Source organism: Rattus rattus, chromosome 10 (genome assembly GCF_011064425.1).
Source record: "Rattus rattus isolate New Zealand chromosome 10, Rrattus_CSIRO_v1, whole genome shotgun sequence".
Taxonomy (NCBI): Eukaryota; Metazoa; Chordata; class Mammalia; order Rodentia; family Muridae; genus Rattus; species Rattus rattus.
In genome coordinates this window covers 51,698,227-51,723,904 of record NC_046163.1, presented here as the reverse complement: position 1 = coordinate 51,723,904, position 25,678 = coordinate 51,698,227, and the positions used below count along the sequence as shown (strand labels likewise).

Here is a 25,678-nt window from a genome sequence, read left to right as displayed (position 1 = left end):
AGTGAATAAAGTGGCTTTTGGTTTATTTCTGACTCCGGGGGTCCTTTGATCATTATTTACGTACCTGTGACCCCAACACTGTCCCTCTCTCTGCAGGGTCTTTCTCTCTCTTCCCCCTCGTCTCTCTCTCACCTCCATTGGCAACTTCCCCAGCCTTTTTCTTGGGGCCAGTGAACTTGCCTGCCCAAGGGCAACTTCCCAATAAGCCTGCGTTTATATGTGTGTAATATCCGCTTGGATTGGTTTATTTCACTGATGGAGAAATAACTGATCACGTAGAACGTTTTGTGTAGACTTCCTCAGAAAGCCTTATTGCCAGAAAATCCCTCCTGCTATTCCACCAGATCCCTCCATCTTTTATCTTGTGTGTTCTGTTCCGTCCTCGGTGACTATGAAGATCTCTGTGAGGGACCTCTGAGTTCTCTCGGGTTTTATCGATTACAAATAAAGTTTGTATGAAGACACTTTGCATGCCCTTCGATGCCCGAATGTGTGCATTCTCAGGAAGAGGCTGGGTCACCGTGTGTCAACATTTTTTTTTTTTTCGGAGCTGGGGACCGAACCCAGGGCCTTGCGGTTGCTGAGCAAGTGCTCTACCACTGAGCTAAATCCCCAACCCCTATGTGTCAACATTGTACTCCTAGTAAATCCTTTCGCACTTATTCCCATGGTGGTTGAGTCAGTTTCTGAGTCTGTTGGCTCAGCAGCAAATCATACCAGGGAGCACATGGTGGTGTCCGTTGCCTCGTGGCCGCTGGGAAGCAGAGAGAGACGGGAAGAGCAGGGATCGCACGTCCTCGATGACTGCAGCCTCCCGCTCAAGCCCAGCCTCTTAAAGGAGACCCAATACGTGGGTTTTGAGAGAATAATCTAGAGCCAGACTACAGCAAGGAAAGACTTCATCAGGCTACCAGAGGAATGAAAGTTGAGTGGCCATGGTTTCAGTATTACTCTATCACTCAGGGAGGCTGAGGCTGAGTTCAGTCTGTGAAGCTTTTCAGAGGAGATCCCCCACGGCTGTGATCCATCCCGGCTCCCTGGCATGAGCTTTGTGAAGCCAGGGAAAACACTTATTAGTGATTTACCTGACCCTTTCATACTTTGTGTCAAATAAAATCAACTTATTATTGATTATCAGTTTATTATATATTTATACATTTATTAAATTTATTTTTAATATCTATATTTTATTGGTTTATCTATTTATTATCATATATTAAATATATTATGTTTATATAAATATACGTATATATAACAAAGTGGAAATGCCAATGTGAGCTTACCAAATTTCTCCCTGACTTTCTGTTACAAAATAAAATGTGGGGGGGGGGGGAGGTTACCGCCTTTGACAGACCCAAGTCAAGTGCCCCCCTGAGAAATTATACCATGCAGCAGACCTGGTGTAAAAAGCGTTTATTGGGGGAGGAGAGTAAGGACCTAGGGTAGAGGCAGAGGCATGGAGAGAGCCATGAGAGAGGGCATGCACAGGGAATAGAGAGAGGAAACTCAGGGAGGAGGAGGGCGAGGGAGAGAGAGCTCTGGGATGCTGGAAACCTTTTTACAACCTCATACACCTGGCTACCTGGTGGCTACGGATGTGTCAGGTTTTGACGTAGGTTCTTCAAGGGCAGACAAGTAGAATTCCCTGTCATCTACCACTTCCTCGAGCCTTAACACCTCTTAGATTAGAAGGGCCACCCACTCAACCCCCCAGATCAGAAGGACTGGTTTTTCTCTCCCCAGCTTCATCTCTGCCTACTGTCTGACCTGCTCTGCTTCAAGAAAGGCACCATGCTGCTCCGGATGGTACTACTGCTCTGTGGTGAGTTAAGGGGCTCTGGTGCTCCTTCCTGCAAACACCGGTCCTAGCCTTTTCTTTCCAGATTCACAAGGAATTAGTACGTGGAGCTTGAGAAAACTGTGCACATTGGCAAGCTGAGGAGCGCTGTATAGGGTGGAAGCATTCCTCTCTCCTTTTGCCAAGGTTCTCAGAAATAAACTCTGAGGTCCCATTGTTTCTCATATTCACTTTTAACCTACGAAATAATTTTTAAGGCTATCCTAAGGAAAGGCTTCCCCTGGGAGAATCAGAGGGAAGAGTAGAGACCGGGGTGTAGGGACCGCTTATTTTGTTCAACAACAACAGGACTTGGGAGGCTTCATTCTTATGAAGCCTTAGAATTCTCTGAGTACCATTTACTGATGGCCAGAGTTCTCACTTGGTCAAAAAACGTCCTGCACACTGGCTAGCCAAGGCCCTTCTCAAGTTGGTCTCACTTCTTCTGCCTCCATTGTCTCTCCGAAGGTAGTATGGTGAACTTTGCCACCTTACAGGTCCGTGGGTCTGGTTGGAAGTCAGTGATCCCTGTCTCTCTCCTCGCCATTTCCCCAGCCGTATTGGCCAGTCACGTGACTGCTCCAGAGTAGAAGCTTGCAGTGCAGAGGGTCTCTGACCCCCTAAACTCAGCTTAGCCTCAGCTAGGTCCATATACATATAATGTATATACAATTTCCAATGGCAGTTTTCTTAGTTGACATTTTGTGTGGGACTGGAGGGCAGGGAAGAAAGAAAACTTATTTTCCAGTGAACTGTTTGCTTGTTTGTTTCTTGGTCATTTGCTTGTTTGGTTTATTTCATGGACAAAATTATAAGCAAAATTGTTCCAAACAGTGACCTCGTCCTGGACAGAGCTCGTGGAAATGCAAGGCTGTTGAAGACAGCGGCTGTTCCACTTCGGGTTCTTCTCTCTTCTTCATCATGGTGCCACTCTGTGCTCTAGGGACGGCCATCTTGGCAAGTGACTGACACTCAGGCTACTGCAGAGGAAGGGCTACCTATGCTGAATATACTTCAGTAGAAGGTTCACAGGGTAGTGGGGTGGAGTTCTATGACCTCGTGGAAGGAACGGATCTTGGAACTTGTTGAGGTCACCTCAGTTTTGAACCTAGGATCTAGATGGCGAACTGCAAAGCTGTCTCCACATTGATATGGAACCTTTGAGGGACAGTCCTTAGCTTCCTTCTGAACCAAGAATTAGACAAATTCCCTCTCCTAGTGTAACCCATCGCCCACATTATTGCAGGGGCCTTTGGGGGATCCCACTCAGGTTTAATAATAGAGACGCAGAGGCATGTGTACAGTATAAGACTGCTGACCTTTTTGCTGGGCAGTCTCTCGGCTGGCCCTCTAACTTACCCAACCTTCACTGCCACTGTGTCCCAGCCACATGGCTCTCTCTTTACCTCCCTTCTCTTCCATTCTCCTCGCTTCTGTCCCCTGCCTCTTGGTCAGCCATTCAGCCCCTTCAGCCTCTAGCACTTTATTCTGCAAATGCCACTCTTTTCTCATACAGAAAAAGCTATTAACATAGTGGGAGGAGGGCTACATATCACACACACACACACACACACACACACACACACACACACACACACACAGTTCCCCACACCCCACTTTCCTTACAAACTCTGTCCAGGACGAGGTCACCATTTGGAATAATTTTGCTTGTCTGTTTCATGAAATAAATCAAACAAGCAAATGGCCAAGAAACAAACAAGCAAATAGACCATTGGAAAACAAATTTTCTCCCTCTGCCCCTGCCCAAAAGAAAACTGCCAAAAATTATAAATACAAGTAATAACTTTGGGGTACAGCACATTGGACATAGTTGAGGCTGAGCTGAGTTGAGGGGGTCAGAGACCCTCTGCACTGCAAGCTTCTGCTCTGGAGCAGTCACGTGACTGGCTAATGTGGCTGGGGAAACGGCGAGGAGAGAGACAGGGATCACTGACTTCCAACCAGATCCAAGTTAGATGGCAAAGCTCACTGTACCCCCTGCAGAGAGACTGTAGCAACAATGTTACTACATTGTTACTACAATGTTATTTGTTGGCCACCTAACAAAGAAGACAAATCCAAACTATGTGTGGCGGAATAGACTTGTCATCTCAACACCCAGGGGCCAGAAACAGGAGCCTTGCCATGAGTCAGAGGCCAGCCTAGGCTATGGGACGAGTTCAAGGGCAGCTTGGGCTACAGAATAAGGCCATGTCTCCTAAATAAGTTGGAATTCTGCCAATCCTCTGAAGAGTACTAGTAATAGGACTGTGGAGTGCTGTTACTCTGGAAAGTAACAGTAATACAATAGGATTCTATGAACATGAGAATTCTTCTGACCAGGGTCCTAGGGAAGGCCTGTCCAGAAAGACAAAATTGGATCAGAGGTAGTGTAGAGGATTATGGGTAATGTGTCCACTATAAATATTTGCTAGTTAAATGGTTTGGGGGGAGTAATTGATTGGTTAGGTGGTTGGGTGGTAAGTAGATGGATGAGTGGCTTGGGGGCTGGGTGGTTGGTAGCTCAAAATTATATAAAGACCAGTTGTCTGTGTGAAAGTTTTTCTGCTACTTAATTGTTTCACTTTGATCTCTTGCAGTTTCCATGACTGAAGCCCAAGGTGAGTCACCAGGTGGAAGGTTCTGGTGGGACAGGAAGGTACTATTGCTCATGAGTCCTAGAGGACAGGGGCTTTCTGGGCAGGACCTCTCTTTCCAGATGACTGTGGGGTAATCCATTGGACCCTGAGATTTCCACAATAATGTCCAACATGAAGAGATTCTGAGTTTAATTCCCAGAAACCATAGGGTGACTCACAACCATCTGTGATGGAATCTGATGCCCTCTTCTGGTATGTCTGAAGACAGTGACAGTGTACCCATATTTAAAAAAAAAATAATAATCTTTTTTTTTAAAAAATGCCCAATATGTAGCCAGAGGATGCAAGGAATTTGGGAGAGCCCTAGGCGAGCCCAGATACCCACTTTTCATCTCTGGGAGCCACAGCCACTAAGGAGTCTTCTGGCTCTGACCTTCTGGGGTTCTCATGGGACCCGGCTTTGGAAGGATCCTGCCAGATTCCCTGAGAACAATGGACAAGCTCTAGAGAGGAAACTCTCTCTTCTAGTCTCGCAGTTGTAGCCTGACCTATGCGGAAGGTCAGTCCTCAGCCCCCTGGGCTTCACTCTCTGGAACTTTCTTCTTCAGCCCTGGATTGATGTCTCCCCAGAGTTGTTCCAGGATCCTGTGCTGAGTCGTCTCAACTCTTCAGAGACATCAGATCTGCTCCTGAAGTGTACGACCAAGGTGGACCCCAACAAGCCAGCTTCCGAGCTCTTTTACTCTTTCTACAAGGACAACCACATCATTCAGAACAGGAGTCACAACCCATTATTTTTCATCTCAGACGCCAATGAGGAAAACTCTGGGCTTTACCAGTGTGTGGTGGACGCTAAGGATGGCACAATTCAGAAAAAGAGTGACTATCTGGATATCGACCTCTGCAGTAAGTGGATGAGTGAAGAGAGATACCCCTAATGGGTCCAGGGTTCCCCGGGAATAGGTAAGCATCCTGGGGGAAAAGGATCCTGGATCCTGGGCAGTCAGACTGACTCTCCCATTTCGTGTACCCTCCTCCAGCTTCTGTATCCCAACCTGTGCTGACTCTGCAACACGAAGCCACTAACCTTGCTGAAGGAGACAAAGTGAAGTTTCTCTGTGAGACCCAGCTGGGCTCCCTTCCTATCCTTTACTCATTCTACATGGACGGAGAGATCCTAGGGGAACCTCTGGCTCCCTCTGGCAGAGCTGCCTCCCTCCTCATCTCAGTGAAGGCAGAGTGGAGTGGCAAGAACTACTCCTGTCAAGCTGAAAACAAAGTCTCCAGAGATATAAGTGAGCCCAAGAAGTTCCCCTTGGTTGGTATGTTCTTCCCACATACTCTCTTAACCCCCTGTAACTGGAAGGAGTCAGACTTCACTCCTCTGCAACTTCCCACCGTACCCGCTTCACTGAATACAGACCCTGATCGGAGTGTCTGGCAGAGGGTGGGGTCCCCATGGGTAACCCCTTGTGGAGGGGTTACATGGCCAGCCATAACATGAGCCATCTACCATTCCCACTTACAAGGCTGGTCCAGGCCCCATCTTTTCCTCCAAAGCTGTCCTTTTGTCTCCTTTGCTAGTTTGGGATGTATTTCTGAGCAGTCATTTCCTCAGTCTCAGGTACTGCCTTGATGAAGAGCACCACGATGGTTATCTGGCTACCTGTAAGCTGTTTGGTGGGATGGCCATTGCTGCTGCGGTTCTGATTTAGTTCTTCAAGCCCTGCAAAAAAACATGGTTAGTAAGTCTTTTCAGATCCCTTACTTACCTCCAGCATTTCCCAGCTCTTGATATCTTTGAAGTTAGCCTGTAACATTATGGGTTTCCTTACGACATCTTCATATACATACGTCATACTTTGCGGTCGCCATTTTCAATTCATCTTTTACAGGCCATCTATCTCTCTTGAGCCTTTCTGTCATCCTTGTGAGGAAGTTAATCCCCTCACCCTTTTCGTGGATGAGAGAGCTAAGGACTTCTCAGATATGATGACTAATAAGGTTATACACACTTGGTGGTAGCTGAGATGGGACTAGAATCTAAGTCAGAAATCCCTAGTTCTTCCTAGGTCCAAATTAAAGAGCAGTGAAAGGGTCTGTGTTCTCTTAGGGAAGGGAAGCCAGAAGCCAGAGGGTGGGAGGAGATAAATGCATACACCCTGACATGAATGTTTCTCCTTCCACAGCCAGACCTGAGACTCCCACCCCAAAAGACCTAGTAAGGAGGAATCCCTTTTCTCAGTCTTTATCCCGTTCTCCTATCTGCCTCCCTATACTGACCTAACTCTCCTACAGGACAGTCTTCTCTATGCATCGTTGACTAAAAGGAGAGATAAATGAGGTTCCCACCAACCATCTGGTTCCAAACACCAGGACCTACCAAGATCCCCTTGGTCTTTACAATGATCCTCTCTGTCTTCCTCCAACATAGACCCATCTCCAGCTCCCAGCCTCCAGCCTCCAGCACTCACCAGTGACTCCAAGTTCTGTCTGTGGGTCACCCAGTTCCTAGCCCAGCAGTGAGGAAGACCCATGTCCTATTCCTGGCCAGGGGCTCCTGAACTGCAGGTTCTCTTCTGGGTGGGAAACCAGGCAATGGTGTGAGAATCCTTCACACACACACACACACACACACACACACACACACACACACACACACACACACAGTTCCAGAAGTAACATTGTACACAGAGCCACAGATACCTTCTTTCAGTACAAATGGAAAAGGGTTTTTCTTCCAGATAGATAATAGATAGACAGACACACAGACAGATAGATAGATGATAGATAATATATAGATTAGCTAGATTATAGGCAATAGATAGATAATAGATAGATGGTAGATAGATAGATACGTAGATAGATAGAGATTTGAAGAGATAGATGAATGGAGATAGATAGATAGATAGATAGATAGATAGATAGATAGATAGACAGACAGACTTGAAGAGATAGATGAATGGATATCAATACATACATACATACATACATACATACGTAACAAGACAGAGAAGATGATATAGATAAGATACTAGATAACTAGCTACCAATAGATATATGTGTGTTTGTGGATAAATGGACAATAAATAGATTTTTATATAGAAAGAAAATATACTTATCCTGAAAGGAAAGTACAAAGCCCTGACTGTAGGACTAGCAGACCTCTCAGAAGTTCAGCAAGACCAAGGTAAACCAGCAAATGGGCTGCCCATACAGTATCATAGAATCTTGACAAGGGGTCAGAGCCATGAAGGCAGCAGGAACTCTGCCTTGACCTGCAATTCTGAGCATGCCCCGTTCAGAAACAGACCTCAGCTCGCCCAAAGCTCCAGACTACAGGGTGCCCGGGAAAAGTCAGTCATTGATTTCTTGCATTTTAAAAAGTGGTTGTAAGACCTAGTTTGTTAAAAGAAATATGCCCATTCGCATCTGGCAGTTTGGTGTTGTTTTGAGGTGTCCACACCCAGTCAAGGATGCTGCTCCTTTAGGCCCTGGTCCAGCTCTACTGGTCCCTGTTCTGACTCACAGACAGCAGAGTCTGACACCAGACCCCACCTGCCTTGCCTATGAAAGAAACATCAGTGCACCACAGACCCACTAACATCCTAGATAGTGGCTCTCCAGGCTCTCCAATGTCAACAGTGTGGAGGTTACTGGGGTGCTTAATAGAAATGCAGCCATTCAGACCCAACCCCAGATTTTGTTAGATCAAAATCTGCATTTCAGTAAGATCCCAGGGCAGTTTGCAACTTTCAAAGGGGCTGATCTGTTAACAAGAGACTTTAGGGAAGTCCCTAATCTGTTTCCTGGTCCTAGCCACCATCCAGTCCACATCCAGGAAATGCCAAGCCCTTCTCAGCCACTTACCAGAGAGCCTGCTGAGAAGACTGAACAGCTCAACCAAACAATCTATAGGCAGAGCCTACTTGTAGACCCCAAACCACTGCTCCTCCCTCAAGAGAAAAACTACCCCCTCATATAAATACCAAACACAGCCGTGTCAGCTCATGAAGGAAAACTGGATAAGGCCAGATGTCTCCAGCCCTTCCAGTTCTTCCCAGAGAGCGTAGACCGCCTCCTTCCTGAATTGTCCGCCTCCCACCCTTACTACCCCAGTAACCCAGACTAGTGCCAGTCTGAATTGCTTTCAAGAAATCGGTGACAAGCACAAAAAAAAAAAAATCACAGCAAATATTTAGGAAATTTTATAGCAAGCTGACAGAGTAATTGTATGTTTGTTTAATAGAATCATAAAATTAGAGTTTGTCTTTTGTAGGTATGCCTTTTTTTTTATTCTGTTTTTCTAGTAATTTGCTTTTATTATAGTCTACAGAAGTACAGGTCCACAATGGATTGGAAAGGAAAAACAGGTTGTTTGGCTCAGATGACAGAAAATCTACACACACTCTCTCTCTCTCTCTCTCTCTCTCTCTCTCTCTCTCTCTCTCTCTCTCTCTCTCTCTCTCTCGTGCTCAGGGACGTTTCTTTCCCCACTGGTATCTGTATCCACAGATCTTTGTACACAGCTGAAAACATCCTTTTCCCTTAGTTTAGAAAAGAATAAACTGCGATTTTTTTTTCAAAAACGATCCGTTACTAAGAAAACTGAAAGAGAAAGAAAGGAAGGGAAAAAGAAAGAAAGCCTCCCCAAAGCTCAGACAGCAGAGCTCTCTGAGGATGCCTATACTTTCCAGCCCTCACTATCCCTGGTTTGTGGAATATTAGCATCCAACCCAACCCAAAGCCCCACGTCCTGGGAGGGAGTTGGGGGAAGCACATCTCACTGGGAAAACAGGATAGACCCAGTTGACACTAAGGAAAGGCACTGGAGAGAACTGACAGCTACTGCCCGCCACAGGTACCTGATAGCACTAGTCACAGGCCCGCCCACCTGTCGCCTCCAAACAGTCCCCCACTCCCTGTGAACCGTCTTTTTTCTCCAAGTCAGAGCTACATGCAAATGGTTATGTACCTAGAAGAACGTGGTGATCATGCCTTTTCTGGGGACCTGGGCTCTATAGGTTCATGTTGCCTAAAGGATAAGGGTACAGGAAAGGATCCCGTGCCTGGATTGGGGTACTGAGTGTAGCAGTCTGGAATTGCCCCTTAAGAGAAGGAGAAGGAAATACGCCCTTGGGAGCCCCGTGGCTGCCCGCTGCTGGCCGCCCTCTGCTGGCCATCTCTGGTACTGAAGAATTTGTGTGCTGACTACGCTCAGTCTAATCCATTCACAGGAAACCTGCATCTTAAAATATGGGGATTGGGGGTGCAGTTCAACTGATAGAGTATTTCCTAGGCATGTGGAAAACCCTGGAAGCATCTTGGGAACCCAAGGTGTTGATGAGTACTGGAGGTCTCAGCACTCACGAGGTGGAGACCGAAGGCTCAGAAGTTCAGTGTCATCTTCAGCTACATAACAACTTTCCAGGACATTCAAGGCTATATTCGACCCTGTATTGAGAATTTTGGTCTCTGAAAAAAAAAACAGTTATGTTATATGAATATGTTTTTTTCTTTTTTTGTTTTAATCCCAGGTATGAAATAAGAGGCTGCTTTCACAGCAGGTGATTGTGATTTGCCGCCTGCACTAGCAAGGACGTGATTTTTGCCAACTATAGATAATCTAATTTAGGGGACTCTGGAGAGGGTATGAATGACAGAGCCTAGAGAGGGATTGGGGGCGCTATGAAGAAGGATGCTGCTGCTGGTCTTCTTGCTCCTGGTGGCTGTTGTTAAGGATTGTCATGTGGTCGAGGTCAAGAGAAGAAGTCGGAGACATGACTATGAAGATTGGACTTGCTTCAAGGAACCCAATGCCCCAAATCAGCAGAAAGTAGTATAAGAAAGGTCTATGCCCCATTTTCCCCTCTAGCCTTCTTTCTCTCCTACCTAGTGTTTGTGAGTTGGAATTGGGGTGGAAAAGGGTTTGGAAGGGAGGCGGAGTTATAAGAACCTAATAAAGTAGCTTTCAAAATATCTCAAAAGCGTGTGTGTGTGAGAGAGAGACAGACGAGAGACAGAGACACAGAAAGAAACTGAGAGATTAGAGAGAGATTGAATAACACCTGATTGTTGTTTTATACATGGCTACATGACCATACAGTTTAGATGCAAGACAAAATGGAACCAAGAGGGTTGTGTACCTTGGGATTCTTGGGATTCCTTTCAATTCCAAGCTGGTTCAGAATTGGCTAAAAAGCAAGGTCTACCTGCTTATTCAAATGAGAAGCTCTGTGCCCTCTGTGGCTTCAGTCTCCCCCCGCCCCCCCCCCGCACTGTGGAAAGCCACAGCAGCGGCTTGCAGGACCCAGAGCCCTCAGCAAGTCTGCCTCTGCTTCTCACTGCACATGGGGACTTCAGCAGAGAGTCAGAGGAGCGGCTCCATCACTTCAGAAAGTGGTCCAGGTCTACTTAACTTCTGGAATCTTTTCCACGTGGAGCACATCAATCGTGATGGCCACATTCGTCATCAGTTACAGGATGACTGCCGCCCAGTTTGTGAGTTCTGACCTCATGGGGATTGTGCATCCTGGATGCCCTATAAAGGTTTATTGGATGCCTTGATCTGCAGGAGATGAGAACCCAACAAGTGTTTGGTGGAGGATGAATGTCTGTATGAGCCTCCAGTTCCCCTCTCTACCTCAATAAAACTCTGTGCTGACTTTGTTTCCTTTTATGCACCCTCCCTTCCCATCTCTAGGAAGGTATCTCATTGCCTCAAAAGCAGAGAGGCCCTGAGATGGAATCCCAGCGACCCAGGCTCCTGCACCCACACCCTCCTTCATGTTCTTCCTTCTCACCCACTCCGCACGCTGAAGACATTGTCCCCTCTACCTCTTTACAAGCTAGAGCCAGGGTGAGACAGGACAGGCGGGACATGATTGAGTTGGAGAAGACAGTCTACACCAGCGCCATCTCAGGAGTAAGGAATACCCAGGGCACGCATGTGGAAATGGTGGCCGTGGATATTTCTAGGAAACGGCTGAAGTAAGCTTGGCTCTCCCAAGCTGTTCTGCATCGGGCCCAGTCTTCCTGACACACCACAGCTGCCCAAGAAGGCTGTCTGGGGGGGCGGGGGGGGCTGCTGTTGGAGATAGATCTGGCAGGTATGCCTTACAAGATACTGAAAAAGAACATTTCAGACCTGGTTAAATGATCTATTAGCAATCCACAGAGCAGCAGCTCGCCTATAAGATCAGGAAAGGTGCCTGGTGACCTGACCAGAGTTGGGGCTTTGCAGGCAGAAAGGACCAGAGCAAATAGGTACGAGGCAGGGGAAGCCAGTCAGACATTTCAGAGGTATAGTCCTGGAAGGACTGAAACTGTGCTGGAGCCTTAACTCAGGTGATAGTGTTTGCCTAGCATGCATAAAACCTATGGTTCAACCCCCTGATGCCCCATAAACTGGAAGTGGTGGGGCACACCTGTCATCTCAGCTTTGAAGAGGTACAGACAAAAGGGTCAGAAGTTCAAGGTCATCCTCTATTATCAGTGAGTTCAAGGCCAGCCTGTAACCTACAAGACCCCGTAAATTTTTTTTTTTTAATACTCTCCTTCTAAGTAACTGATTTAAAAAATTCTTATCTTTTAGAAACTTGCCTGCTAGGAATAACGCCAATCTACTTTGGTCTGGTCGGGATCTCAGTCCACAATGGCCTCCTTTGAGTTTGATTGAGCAGTGGCGTTCTGACAATCTTCTTCAGACCCTGCTGTACACTTCCTCTCTGAGCTACACTTAGAGGTTCCCCCATCATTCCCCAGTAAATGCCTGTCCTTCCCCTTCACTCTCAGTTCCCCAGGAGCACGTTGAATGCCTCTTCCTCCACAGCCACTGTGACTTTATTCCTTTCCCTGCCAGATTCTCCCAGCTCCCAGTTTCACCCTGTGGAAGCAGCATGGCCCCATGCTGCCCTTGCAGACGGAGCATCTCAAACACAACCAGGCTAGCCCTCACCCATTTCCACCCAGCCTAGAGGTCTGCACCAAGTACTCTGGGTTGGTGACTCTGTTCAGGCATGTGGCTTGGCCACCTGCTTGCCCTTCCTGTAGCCAGTGGTAGAAGTGGGCAAATGGTGAGGCCCAGGCTATATAACACAGGGCAGATAAACCTACTTCTCCAGTCTCGGTCTCGGTATGCATAGACTCCTCCTGACTCCAGCTTCCCAGAAAGCCCTGGGGGAGACAGGAGTAGCAGCCCTAACAGCCAGCTGCTTCCTTAATTAAGGAATGCAGGGAGTGGCCTCTTTGAACTCACCTGCTAATTTACTCTAGCACATTCCCCCCTGTGGCTGGGTAATTAATGTGGTGTGAACCAGTGATTAGCAGTTCTAGAGAGAACCTGCCTGCCTCGGGACTTAACCCTTCCCAGCACCTGGGATGAAGCACCTCCTTCAGTCTGCCTTTCTCCAGCTGTCTGTCATACAGCAGGGAGGAAAATTTCCCCTTTGGGGAGGTAGGATATCTTCCAAGCCTTACCCGATCTCCCTGCTTCTCCTTGCCAGCTTTGCAGGAGGGAAGTTAGAGGACCACTGGTGTCAACTGTGTCCTCCAAAGGAATTAAAGTGGACCTGGCCCACTTTATCACACTCTTGCATCCCACAAGCCACGCTCATCTTGTACCCTGCAGAATCACCCCGTGCAATCTGACAAGATGCTTCCAGGACATCGCCTCATGGGACACGGGATGTGAAAGAGACCTGCTCTGGGCCATGATGGGGCTTCCAATCTGGAGGAGACTCAGAGCAAGGTCCTGCTCAACATCAAACATCCTCGCCTCCACAGCCTTCCCTTTCCTGTCTCTGGCAGGCATAGTTGCCATTTAAGCCTCACTGTGGACCAGATCCATGGTAAACCCAGATTCCTGGTGTTCACTGTCAGCACTGAGAGGGAGATCCGGTTATTGATCCCATCGCTCAGGTGAGCACCCAGAAGCCTGAAGTTACCGTTCTCATGGCTTCATGGCCAAACTGGGATCTAAGACTACTCTACCCCGATCTGTTTTGTATTCTAAAGCTCATTCAAGCACCCCCCCTTCAGCTAAGGTCTCCCAGGCCTTCCACCTAAGCTAGGACAGGCTTTTGTCCTCTGGCTCCCAGCATCCTGTGCACGCTTCTGGCATTGTTCTTGCTACATTGATCGTTTAATTATTGGGTTACACATCTCGTCTCCTCCTCTAAACTTCAGAACTCCTTAAGGGCAAGGGATAAGCCTTTCATCTTTGTGTCCCCAGCACCTGGCACCTAAATAGATGCTCAATAAATGCTTGACGAATAGATGACAAGAGAGCCATACGTGTGTCCCCTCCCTTGCCTTCTCTATCCTCAAAGTCGGCTGGGACTTCTCCTCAGCAGACATTTTATTCTCCTCTAGACATTTCCCTGCTAGTTCAGGCCCTTCTGTTTCTCAGACTCCCTCCCCCTTTCTCTCCCAGGCTGCTCCACACTAAACAGCCCCTGCCTCCAAGCTGTGCTTCTTGAGGGTTTCCTGCAGGCCATCGGCGGCTGCTCCCCTGGAACAGTTCTTACTGAGATTCCTAGGCCCATGTCCACCCACTAAGCCAGCAACCCTGGGAACTCAGGTATTGAACAATGAAAGCCATGGTTCTCAAGAACAGCTGACCCCAGCGTCCAGCCTGCATAATCAGACTCCAATCTCCCCTTCTACCCTTCCCACTCCCGCTTCAAAAGATGGCTCCCACCAGTGGAAGGGGAAGCCCTTGGTCCTGCCAAGACTGAACCCCCAGTGAACGTGATTGTTGGGGGGAGGGCGGTAATGGGGGGAGGATGGGGAGGGGAACACCCATATAGAAGGGGAGAGGGAGGGGTTAGGGGGATGTTGGCCTGGAGGCCGGGAAAGGAAATAACAATTGAGATGTAAATAAGAAATACCCAATTTGGGTTGGGGATTTAGCTCAGTGGTAGAGCGCTTGCCTAGGAAGCGCAAGGCCCTGGGTTCGGTCCCTAGCTCCAAAAAAAAAAAAAAAAAGAAAGAAAGAAATACCCAATTTAATAAAGATGGAGGGGGAAAAAAGGGCTCCCTGGCTGTCCTCTTTGTTCCTGGAGCCCATTAGGTATTTTCCCACCGCTGACTTGTCACGCTCCCCCCTCCTCCTCTCTCTCTCTCTCTCTCTCTCTCTCTCTCTCTCTCTCTCTCTCTCTCTCCCCCTCCCCTCCTCCGTCCCTCCTCCTTGTGTTCAAGGCCCACCAGAACCTCTGGGGTCCTTTCTCTCTTACTATCTAAATCATGCTTAACAATCCCCACGTAGATCCAACAGACACCTCCGGTGCCTCGAGCATCGCTAATTGCCTGGTGCAATGCTGAATGCCCCCCACACAGAGGGAGACATGCCCATGTGCCAACAACCTTCACTTCCTGGCATGTCTGTTTTCAGCTCCCATCCTATACGTCTAATTCCTGATGCAGTGTTACCATGGTACCCATTTGACTGACAAGCTAGATACTGTATAGGACAACACACAATGATCCACACTCGGGACCTTTAGAAATCTTCCTCAAGGGCAGCATCTCAAAAATGACTTCCCTGCTCGGGATAGGGATACACTGTGGTAGAACATTCCAGAAGCCGTTCATTCTCTCTCTAGTACTGAGGGAAAGAGGGAGAAAAAAGAAGCTAATATGTAAAAGCAGAGAATAAGAGTGAGGAGGGGACAACCCATGCTCTCTGCACCTCTGTGACCCCTGTGACCCCAGCAAGCTGCCTAACATCACCCTGGCTTTTAATTCTTCCACCACTAATACTTCCAACAGGGTGACAAGATCAGCTCTGAGAAAGGTCCTCAGCCTTACATAAAAGCAAAGGGGCTATCCATGTCTGGTAGTCCTTCATTCACTTAATGGCTATCTCTTAAACAGTAAGCATGTCCGGCACAGAAACAAATACAATTCGCTCTTAAACAGCCTAGAGAAACCTTGAAACTATGACCAGCAACACAAGGGAAGAGTAAATGCACATGGTTACAAAGGGCTTCTCGCTCTCGTTGTAGCCAGCAAGCCTTGAAGGACAGCCTGGGTGCAGAGCTGGGTCAGGTACATCTGCTAGGGAAGCCCACCCAGTGCGTGCAAATGTCAAACGGATGGTTCTGAAAAGAGGTAGTCTGGCTGGGATGGCCGGAGAGGACAGCGGATGTGGGCAGCCAGTCTGGAGAAGCTGAAAAGCCTCACGTGTTACGCTCAGTATTGAGTCTTTATCCAGAGGGCGGCAGGAGAGTTTCGAAGGTTTTTCAGCAGAGGGGAAGTGACCCGATCAGAATTGCAGCTCAGAGGGCTTCTCTGTGGCAATGATGGTGTTTAGACACATCCACGGGCAGGGTTGGATGCAGAGACCCGGTGACCATGTGTAAGAAGCGCATGGGCTGTGTGGGTGTGATTGTCACCACGCTCTGGCCAGCCATGGACACAGAAAGGAGGCTGACTTACAAGAATCTGCTGCTGAAAGCCCAGCTAGGCCCAGCTGGGCCTGCAGCCAACTTCCACTTTACCCGGGATGCTTTCGCTTTCAAGACATCTTGTTTTGAGTCAAGATTCCTCCTTCTGAACACGGGACTTTCCGGCAGGACCACATCTCCTTCCGAGCACTCCTTTGGCCTAGGATGGATATCCTGGTTTGTTGAGGGAGTCTTCCAAAGGAGGATATCGGCCATGTGTTCCCTCTGGAGTCTTCTTCTCTCCCAAGGTAAGTGGGGCAGATGGACAGCCTGTCCTCAGGGAACTGAAAGCCCCTCACCAGCTGCTCTCATCCGACTGCTAGGCAGCTTACCTCTCAAAACCAAGTGAGAACCAAGGAGCGAAGGAGAAGTGAGGAGTGGCGTAAGCTCTGGGGCAACCTAAAGCGGCATCTTGGGCGAAGTAGGGTGGTAGCACAGCGGCATCTGTATCCAGGACACAGCACCCATTCTGGGACCAGAGCAGCTTGAAATGATGGCAGTCTTGAGAAAAAAAAGTTGGGTGCTGGGGCGATGGGGATCTGGCACTACCGACACGTGGGGGTTCCATAGTCCAGGGAAAAGAGAGGAGGATAAAGCAGAGGAGGGTTCCTATGGTCTGAGGAGTGTTCTGGAAGCCTGTAAGAATGCTAAGGTCCCTCCCTGTATCCTGTACAAGGAGAGATGGACAAGGAAGGAAGAAGTGAGGTGACAGCAGGTTAAACGGAGTCCTTGTGGGCTTGAGGATGGCAGACAGCAAGCTGGTGTTGGAGTCTCCAAACACTAGGCGACTCCCTTCCATCACTCTGGTGGCTGAGTTCCACTCTTTGATCAACAAATAGCCAACATGATACCCCACTCACCCCACCCCACCCTACCCCCGCCAAGACACCGTTGTATACTTCAGGGGCTCTTGAGGACCAAAGAAGAACTTGCTACATTCTCAGACCTTAAGTCATTTTTAAAGGGGTTCTTACTGGTCAATGGGAATGATACAGTAGGGCTGATACAGCTCCTTGTCTTACTTAGAGGAGGAAGGCGAGATACTGAAGGTCGCACAGCTGATTTGTGGCAGAGCCAGGATATGACAGAAACTCAAGTCTCAGGGGGCATCCAGTGCTACCACTGAATCTCTGTCCTTCAGGATAGAGATGGCTGAGCCTAGGTTAAGGATGTAGATGAGGACTAGAGTCGTGACCGGCAGAGTGGCCATCTAGAACAGGTCTCCCGATCCCAGCTTCCAGCACTCGGATACGTTATGTATCAGCCTTTATTCTACCCTGAATCCTGACACATCCTTCGGTCCCAGGCTCTGGGTCAGCCCTCAGCAAATTCGGTGCAATTACTGAGCTCCTACAGGCTGATATTAAACTGGGGGGGGGGGAGAAGAACCACAAGTTTAAAGACATTTGCTCTTGACCTGAAAGAGTTCATGGCGTTGGTGGGAGATCCTGATTCAGAAACAGACACTACTACTAGGACAGGCGTGCCGATCTCTGATCACTGTGGGAAAACAGAAAGATTGCAGTGAGTGATGGGGAAAGTTAGAGTTGATGATGATGCTTCCAGAATAAGCACACAGGCGTAAGTCAGAAGCGGAGTCAAGAGGGCAGGATTGTCTTCAAAACGGTCCTCAAATGAAAGTCCGCACCTTGCTATCTCACCTCCTGTCTGTCTCTTCCCCTGTTCCAGATCACAAATAACGATACGCAATGGGTCCCAAAGACCTGGGGGCACCCTCTGAGTCCTCCCCTTCACTCTCAAACCTAATCTAACACCAGAGTTTGCTAACTGCAGTATCAATCTCTCTGTCTCCCCATTACGGGTGGTTCCACTCCTTTGTCCAAGTTTCCACCACCTTTATCTTGCATTGATTAAAAAAAAAAAAACAGCCTCGGCTTTTCCCGCCTCCACCAGTGTGCTCTCCGTGCCTCCTGTTGTGACCATCTTAGCCGTCGAGCATTTCATTGTGTCACTTTCTCCTCAAAACCTACATGCAAATGCATACACACACACACACACACACACACACACACACACACACACACACACACGCACGCACCGTTGTTCAAAGGATTAAAAAGCTCAGAATCCAGTGTTCCTTCATGGTACAGTGCGGTCCCAGCAGCTCTTGATGTCTTTCCTCCTCTTCCTCACTTTCATTTCCCCATGCTCCCCTCTTCTTACACCCCCACCCCACCCCGTGCTGTTCCCTGGGCCTGTAGCACTTCTCCATCCGCATCCTAGTCGCCACTGCTTGGTCCGGCGGATTCCTACTCCTCCTTTAGGATGCTTCTTCTCGGAGGCAGCTCCAGGCTGGGTGAGGACCCCTATTAGCCTACTGTTGATCCACTTTTCCTCACCGTGATACTTAATTTGTTTCAGTGGCTGGCTTGAGGTCTGGTTTCCCCATGAGCGGAAGCCAGATTCTCTTCCTGTTTTTTCTCCCATCCATGGGAGCGCTCCACTACACCCTCAGCTCAGTGCAGCTACTGTGTGGTGAAGGGCCCCAGTTCAATTCTGAGCCACTCAGTCGTTTGCCAGGAGTAGGACAAGACGCCTACACAGGCAGATTCACCAGGGTTTCTGTTGTTGTTGTTGTTGTTGTTGTTGACGTTGTTGTTGTTGTTCCTACAGGCCTCCTTCCCATTGTGGTTATCAGTGTCCAAGTGCTAAGCAAGGTAGGGGACTCCGGGCTGCTGGTGGCCGAGTGTCCTCCGGGCTTCCAAGTGCGTGAGGCTATCTGGCGATCTCTCTGGCCATCAGAGGAGCTCCTGGCCACCTTTTTCCGGGGTTCCTTGGAGACTCTGTACCACTCTCGTTTCCTGGGCCGAGTTCAGCTCTATGACAACCTCAGCCTGGAGCTCGGGCCCCTGAGAACTGGAGACAGTGGCAATTTCTCTGTGCTGATGGTGGATACAGGAGGTCAAACCTGGACCCAGACCCTGCATCTCAAGGTGTACGGTAAGTGTGCCCAACACCGGTTCCCTGACTCTCTCCTCCTGAAAACTACCAGGCAAGCATCTGGAGCCATGGGGGCTGGGGAGGACAAGGTTCCAGAAAGACCTGGCCTTTGACCACGTTGCTAAGTCAGGGAACAGCTGCTCCCCAGAAGTCACATCTAAAAAAAGCTCCCCACACACTTCCCAGGTGAGCACCTCTCAAAGCAGCTTGCCTCACCGTACACCAACCTCATCTGTACCCCATTCATGCTCTCCTTGGCTCAGCAGGCTGGTAAATGTGCTTAGCCGACCTTCACCTTTGCCCCAGTTGTACAGTGAGCCTTATAATAAGCACCACGCACAGTGCCCATAAGGATAAAGCACGGTGTGCTACAGACAGCACAGCCTGTCGATTCGTGATAAGGCACCCTCATAGATTACAAGTGATTCTGTTTTGTATTTGCCACCAAAAGGGAAAAGAGGGGGTAAAAATGCAGCATGTGACAAAATTAGTTTTTATTTACAAGTTAAATTCAACTTAAACTATGATTAATTATAGAATTTTTGCCCTGTACGTCTGCTTCATTTTGTTTTGCTTTCTGCTGTTCTAAAAAGTCAGTGCTAAAGATTCCAGGCCAAGGCCTTGTACGCACTGAGAAAATTTCTACCGGAGATCGAGAATTCCCACAGCCTGATTGTTCTGGAAAGATCTTTCAGCTGGGTATGGTTGACACATGGCCTGTAATTCCAGCACTTGGGAGTCTGAGGCAGGAGGATTGCTTCAGGTTCAAAGTCAACCTGAGCTACACTGAGAGCTGAAAATAGTCACTATTTTAATTTCTTAGGGTCCATGGGGCCGGCTTTGCTCCACTAAAAACCAGCATCACTTGTGCAGCTGCATACATTTCTGCAGCTGAAGGGGCTGGATTAAATAAGGATGGGATATGTGCTTGCTCCCCTCCTCCCTCCTCCCTCTTCCCCTTCTCCCTCTTCCTCCCTCCTCTTCCTCCCTCCTCTTCTCCCCCTCCCCTCTCCCTCCTCCCTCTTCTCCCTTCTCCTCCTCCCTCTCCTCCTTCTCCCTCCTCCCACTCCTCCCTCCTCCCTCCTCCCCCCCTCCTCCTCCCTCTTCCTCCTCCCCCTCCTCCCTCCTCCCCTTTCCCTCTTCCTCCTCCCCCTCCTCCCTCCTCCCCTTTCCCTCTTCCCTCCTCCCTTCCCCCTCCTCCCTCTTCCCTCCTCCTCCTCCTTTCTCCTCCCTCTTCCCCCTCCTCCCCCTCCTCCATTTCTTCTATCCCAGGCCTCTGAACTCCCATTCATATCATCCACCTAACAGCATGAGACGCGATGCAACCGTGTATAGCCCCACACCAGTATTTTAGTAAAAAACTCAAACATGTGGGAGGTTGCAGAGAGTCCAAACTTAAGAATGGAAAGTGGGGATAGCAGCTAGAACAAGAAAGCAGGAGAGACAGGGGCTACAAGAAAACCCGGAAGGATTCTCAAAGCCCCAGAGACCGCTACGGTACCAGCCCCTGGGTGAGCCATTGAGGATGCTGATGCAGTCATAGGTTGAGCTTCCAGAGGCATGAAGGCCTGAAGCAAGTTGTAGTACGTCTTAGCAGTCAGGATGCTGGCTGGATTTGAGCACGGTTCAGCCCGCTGTCTCCGTGCCCTTGCGCGGTGAACAACCTCCACCGCCACACAGGCCCTGGGGCCTCTCCCTACTCCAGTCTCAGCTGCTGCACGTGTGAAACGAGGACATCGAGCGTGGTGATGCGTGCAGCACCCACACCGCTAAGCCCTAAACTGCCTTGTTCTCAGTATCTGAATTACAGATTTTAAGGAAATCGCTGTTTTATTGCTTCCAAATACATAGCGTGATTAGAACTAATTGCAGGAAGCTGCCAAGCAGCCGTCCTTAGGAGCTCCGCTTTGACAATAGAGAAGAATGATTTGAATTAGCGGATCGGTTACCAGAAATGTCGATGGGTGTTTCCACCGCGCCTGATCGTGTTTGGAGGCAGCTTGTCCTCTTAAGTGGCGTAAATATCCCCCCTGTAATCTCTGTTTATACTATTAGTATGCCCAGCAAATCATTTCTTTTTTTTCATATCACAAATCCCACCAGATTGAGCTGGCGTTAATGAGGCTTTACTCGGCTTGACTTTGGAATGCTGTCAGAGGCTCTCGGCCCTCCCGTCGGCACTGAAATGCTCTCCCACTGGCCTCATTGCTAGAGACCCGGGGATTTACTCATCAATCTATATAAGAATGAGAAGCCACAGACTAGGATGCCAGGACACTAATTTGTTCAGCAGCCCAGGTATCAAGCACCAATTTGCCAGCACTAGAGAGCTAAGGTATGACAATAACAAGACAGAGCCCCTCCCTCCAGGCTCCTCATTCACAGCATTTTATGCCCTTACGATTATTTTTTTTTTATTCATCATCCTGTCTGTGTGTGTCTGTCTCCTTCACCAAAACGTAGGCTCCCAAAGTGCAGGAACGTGTGCTCTTACCTGAACTAATAAATACTTGTCATCTCTTGTTGAGTGACTGGCACACTGTGAAAGAAGTGCTACACGAAAAAGACAGGAACAGGGCGCCTAGAGAGTTCTGAGTCACACCTGAACTGTCAGGAAAAGTGTCACAGTCAAGGCATAAAGCAATGTGTCCAAGGGGTGTCTGGTGTCTGTTTTTCATTTATTTGTTTGTTTGTCCATTTTACATCCCGAATGCAGCCCTTCCTCTCCTCCCAGTCCACGAGACACTCTCTCTCTCTCTCTCTCTCTCTCTCTCTCTCTCTCATAGCTTTTCCCCCAGATCCCCTTCCCTTCCCCTCTGAGAAGGAGGAGCCCCCTCCCCTGGGCACCAATCTACTCTGACACATCAAGTCACTGCAGGACTGGGCACATCCTCTCCCACTGAGGCCAGACAAGGCCGCCCAGTTAGAGAAACAGGATCCACAGGCAGGCAACAGAGTCAGGGACAGCGGGAGGTGGGGGTTCTTAAAGGATGCATAGGAGGTGTCCAGGTAGGCAAGAAGGAAAAGGTGGGGTGACACGCCCCTGAGGTTGCAGCATTCTGCAAGTAGAAGCAGGAGGATTCTGAGTACAAGGACAACCCAGAGTACAGACTGAGACCTTTTCTCCAAGAGAGAATGCAGAGAGCACTTATGTGCACAGATGAGCCACACAGATTGGAGGCATGGAGCAGCACCTCATGTTTGGGGGAACTGCAAACCAAGGGACTAGGCAAGGAAAACCAGCAGAGAGCATAACTGAAGAGGTTGACATGGACCGTTTCATAAAAGGCTCTGAATACCAGGCTAAAGAGTCAGCAGAGAGGAGAGAAGTGAGATTAAAGAACAAGAGAGGCATCTAACCATGCACAGAACCCAGACTGAGCTGTGGACCTTCCCCAGCAGCCTTGTAACCCACTCCCCTCTGCTAATCTCCCACAGATACAGTACCCAAGCCCGAGGTTCAAGTGTTCACGGCTGCCACAGAGGAGGCTCAACCTCTCAATACCTGTCAGGTCTTCTTGTCCTGCTGGGCCCCCAACATCAGCGACATAACCTACAGCTGGCGACGGGAGGGGACAGTGGACTTTAATGGGGAACTGCACAGCCTTTTGTCAAATGGACAGGTGTTAAGTGTTTCACTGGGACTGGGGGACAAGGATGTGGCCTTTACCTGCATTGCCTCCAACCCTGTCAGCTGGGATATGACCACAGTCACCCCCTGGGAGAGCTGCCATCATGAAGCAGGTATGCCAAGGACCAGTAGGCAATGTTTTGAGGGATTGTGGTGCATCGGGCCTGTCTCTGACTCTACCTTCCATGTTGCAGCCTCCTCCGGGAAGGCCTCCTACAAGGACGTGCTCCTGGTTGTAATGCCAATTACACTGTTCCTGATTCTGGCTGGTCTCTTTGGGGCATGGCACCATGGCCTGTGCTCAGGTAGGAGTCTTATGAGTCAGAAGAGGGGTTTTGGAATGCTGGGGATGAATGCCGGGAAGGAGCTGGGCTGCTCCCACCTAGATTCACAGGCCTGCCTGCCTCTTTGAATCTCCTGTTTCATGCCTCAGCCCTTGCCTTACACTTCGGTCTCCAACCAGACTGAACAACTTGAATCTTCTTCTACAATTCTTCAGATGACCTGCTCCCTCCCATACACCCCCCACCAAGCCTGTGCACGTTATATTCTCTCTACCTAGACCACACTTTCTGTGACTTTACCTCCCCATTCGGCCCTCTCTTGCTGAGCCGTCAAGGTAAGTGGGTTCCAGGAAGTCTTCCCTGACTCCCCCTCTACATCCCTACCTTCAGTCTGAGTAATATCCTTCCTTTAATCGCCTTCGATCACTCCATCCCAAGGACTAATTACCTCTTTGCTCCTGCTGACCTCGGAGCCTTCCAAAGGCAAAGGCTGGGTCCCCATGGGACACACCTAACAGGTTCTTGAGCATCAATGGCTCCTGGATCAGGAACGGCCTTGGTGAGCAGTTATTGAGGAAAGGTATACATGAACCCTACTCATTTCTTGCCAACAACTCTTGAGAAGGAAACTCTCAAGAGAAGCCCCACCCACACCCACCCCTGGCCAATGGCTGATAACACCTACTTCCACAGAAGAGTGGTGAGGAAAATCTTGTCAGATTAAGTTCTAGGCTCTACACACAGATTAGCCCCACATCTGCCCAGATGCCCCATACCTTGTCCCTGAAGGAGCATCTCAGATGACATGGGCTTCATGGTTATTTTCAGCTGAGCTCGCTGGTTTTACTATGTTATTTGTGTCCTCAACACAAACTTGTTCTGTGATTAGGCACTGGGTCCAAGAGTGACAGGTACTTGTATAGTCTTCTCGAGGGACAGGAAAGGTGGGGTGGGGTGGACAGCTGAAAGTGTACCCCATTTAGGGGTCCTGTCTGCTAGGAAGTGAGTCTTTCCTAGACTCTTTGCTCCCCTCAAAATAGTGGTAAGAAGGTAGAAGCCTAGAAAAGAACAGCTTTTAAAAACCATTTTTTTATTGAGATGTAAATCATACGTTGTACAATTCACCTAGTTAAGGCGTGCAATTTAATGGCTTTAAGTTAATCCGGAGCTTAACCTCCAACCCACAACCAACTTTAGAGCATTTCTATCACTTTTCCCACCAAAAGAATACCATAACCACTTAGTCAACATTCCTCCACCCTCCGGTGCTTCCCCAGCCCTCGGCAACCACGTATCTACCTTCTTTGTCTATTCTGGACACTTCACATGAATGGAATCCCACTCTGAGGTTCTTCCTGATGGGCTCCTTTTACTTACCCTAACATTTTAAAGGCCCATAAAAGAACAGCTCGGGCCACCTAGGATAATGTAAAAGCTCTACAAAATGTGTCCAGAGGCTTGCCCTGCTGTGCCGCATGACTTCTTGTCCTTTAACAAGGCGCACTATGGCACTAACTGATGCCACGGATGTAGATAGCGCGCATTAAGAAGGTCCTGTTCTTAGCAAGCATCTCCTCTTCCAGGGTCTTAGGACATAAGAAGGGGTGACTGGGTTCAGGACATTTAGCTTTCAGAGGATTGAGGCCAGGCCAGGTGTGCCAACTCCAAACACTGGAGGGGTAACTCTCTGATCTCCTCAGCAGGGAAGAGGAAGGATGCCTGCACTGACAGAGCGCTTCCAGAGTCAGAGAGTGCCATCGCATAGAGGATGTCACGAAAGACAGCATAAACTGGTGCTTGGACCATGATGAGATGCCTGCCCAGCCACATGACGCTCCACGTCTGGACACCTCCAGGATCCTCCTAACTTCCACAAGTCTGTCTGCCTCTGCTGGACAGCCAAGAAAACCACCATCCTGAACATGGCCCTAGCCTAAACTTCCTCCCTCCTCCACTCAGTTTGCACGTGCTGGACCCTCTCCGGGCAAGGTGGACTAATAGGACGCTTCCTTAAAAACACCGAACTTTCTCTAGGATCTACAGAGACATTGATTATCCAAGGCATCCATTCTTCTACCACTGTACATAAGGTCCATCTTGCCCAACTGCCACCAAGGGATTGCCTCCAGGTCCTGGGCTCAAAGAGAGATCAGAAGTTTGAATGAACCACTGCCAACTGCACCCCCACCCCCAGAGTCTGAGGTCCTTATGTTCAAGATGTTGTCATAAGAAAAGTCATAGAACAGGGAAAGATGGAGGGCAGGGCTTTCTCTTTCTGGCCTGAAGGACTTTAAGGTCATCTGAGTTCAAGGACCCTCAAAGGTAAATTGAGGTTACAGATGACGAGGGATAGTTATTGCGCCAAGTTGGGATGGAAGCCATTTTTCTAGTAGCACCACATTAATAGACATCATCATTGCCATTAATACTGGTGTCTCCTGCATATCTGGGATGGTGTTTCAAGCTCTCTCCAAATATTCTACATGGTTGCCAGGAAAAAAAAGAAAGAAAAGAAAAGAAAAAATACAGAGAGTTTGACCCAGCCAGCAGGAAATTCTTCCACAATGTCAAGAGAAACAGCTAAGTTCAGGATAAGTCTGTCTTCCTAAAACTGGGAGAAGGAAGAGCCATAAAAAGCTATGCAAGGGGGGCTGGAGAGATGGATCAGTGGTTAAGAGCATTGACCATTCTTCCGGAGGTCCTGAGTTCAATTCCCAGCAACCACATGGTGGCTCACAACCATCTGTAATGGGATCCAATCTTCTCTTCTGGTGTGTGTGAAGAGATCTATAGTGTACTTATACATAAAATAAATAAATCTTTTTTTTAAAAAGCTATGGTATTTATTTCCAGATGCAAGCATAGACGATCCACCTAACTTCAAGGGGAGAGACAAAAAGTCTCTACCACGGGATCAT

At 48.7% G+C, this 25,678-nt stretch overlaps 2 protein-coding genes across 2 annotated transcripts; both read left to right on the top strand.

The window, feature by feature from the left end:
* Positions 1-1,432: 1,432 nt before the first annotated feature.
* Fcrl6 (Fc receptor like 6) lies at positions 1,433-10,416 on the top strand. Its single transcript, XM_032915582.1, has 6 exons — positions 1,433-1,822; positions 4,438-4,458; positions 5,068-5,343; positions 5,478-5,759; positions 6,056-6,178; positions 9,975-10,416. Exons 1-5 carry the CDS (start codon positions 1,792-1,794, stop codon positions 6,145-6,147), a joined length of 702 nt encoding a protein of 233 aa, XP_032771473.1. The 5' UTR covers positions 1,433-1,791; the 3' UTR covers positions 6,148-6,178; positions 9,975-10,416.
* Positions 10,417-15,792: 5,376 nt separating this feature from the next.
* Slamf8 (SLAM family member 8) lies at positions 15,793-25,208 on the top strand. Its single transcript, XM_032914672.1, has 5 exons — positions 15,793-16,132; positions 18,519-18,845; positions 22,284-22,589; positions 22,671-22,781; positions 24,464-25,208. The coding sequence occupies exons 1-5, from the start codon at positions 15,793-15,795 to the stop codon at positions 24,523-24,525; spliced, it is 1,146 nt and encodes a 381-aa protein (XP_032770563.1). The 3' UTR covers positions 24,526-25,208.
* The last annotated feature ends 470 nt before the right edge of the window (positions 25,209-25,678 follow it).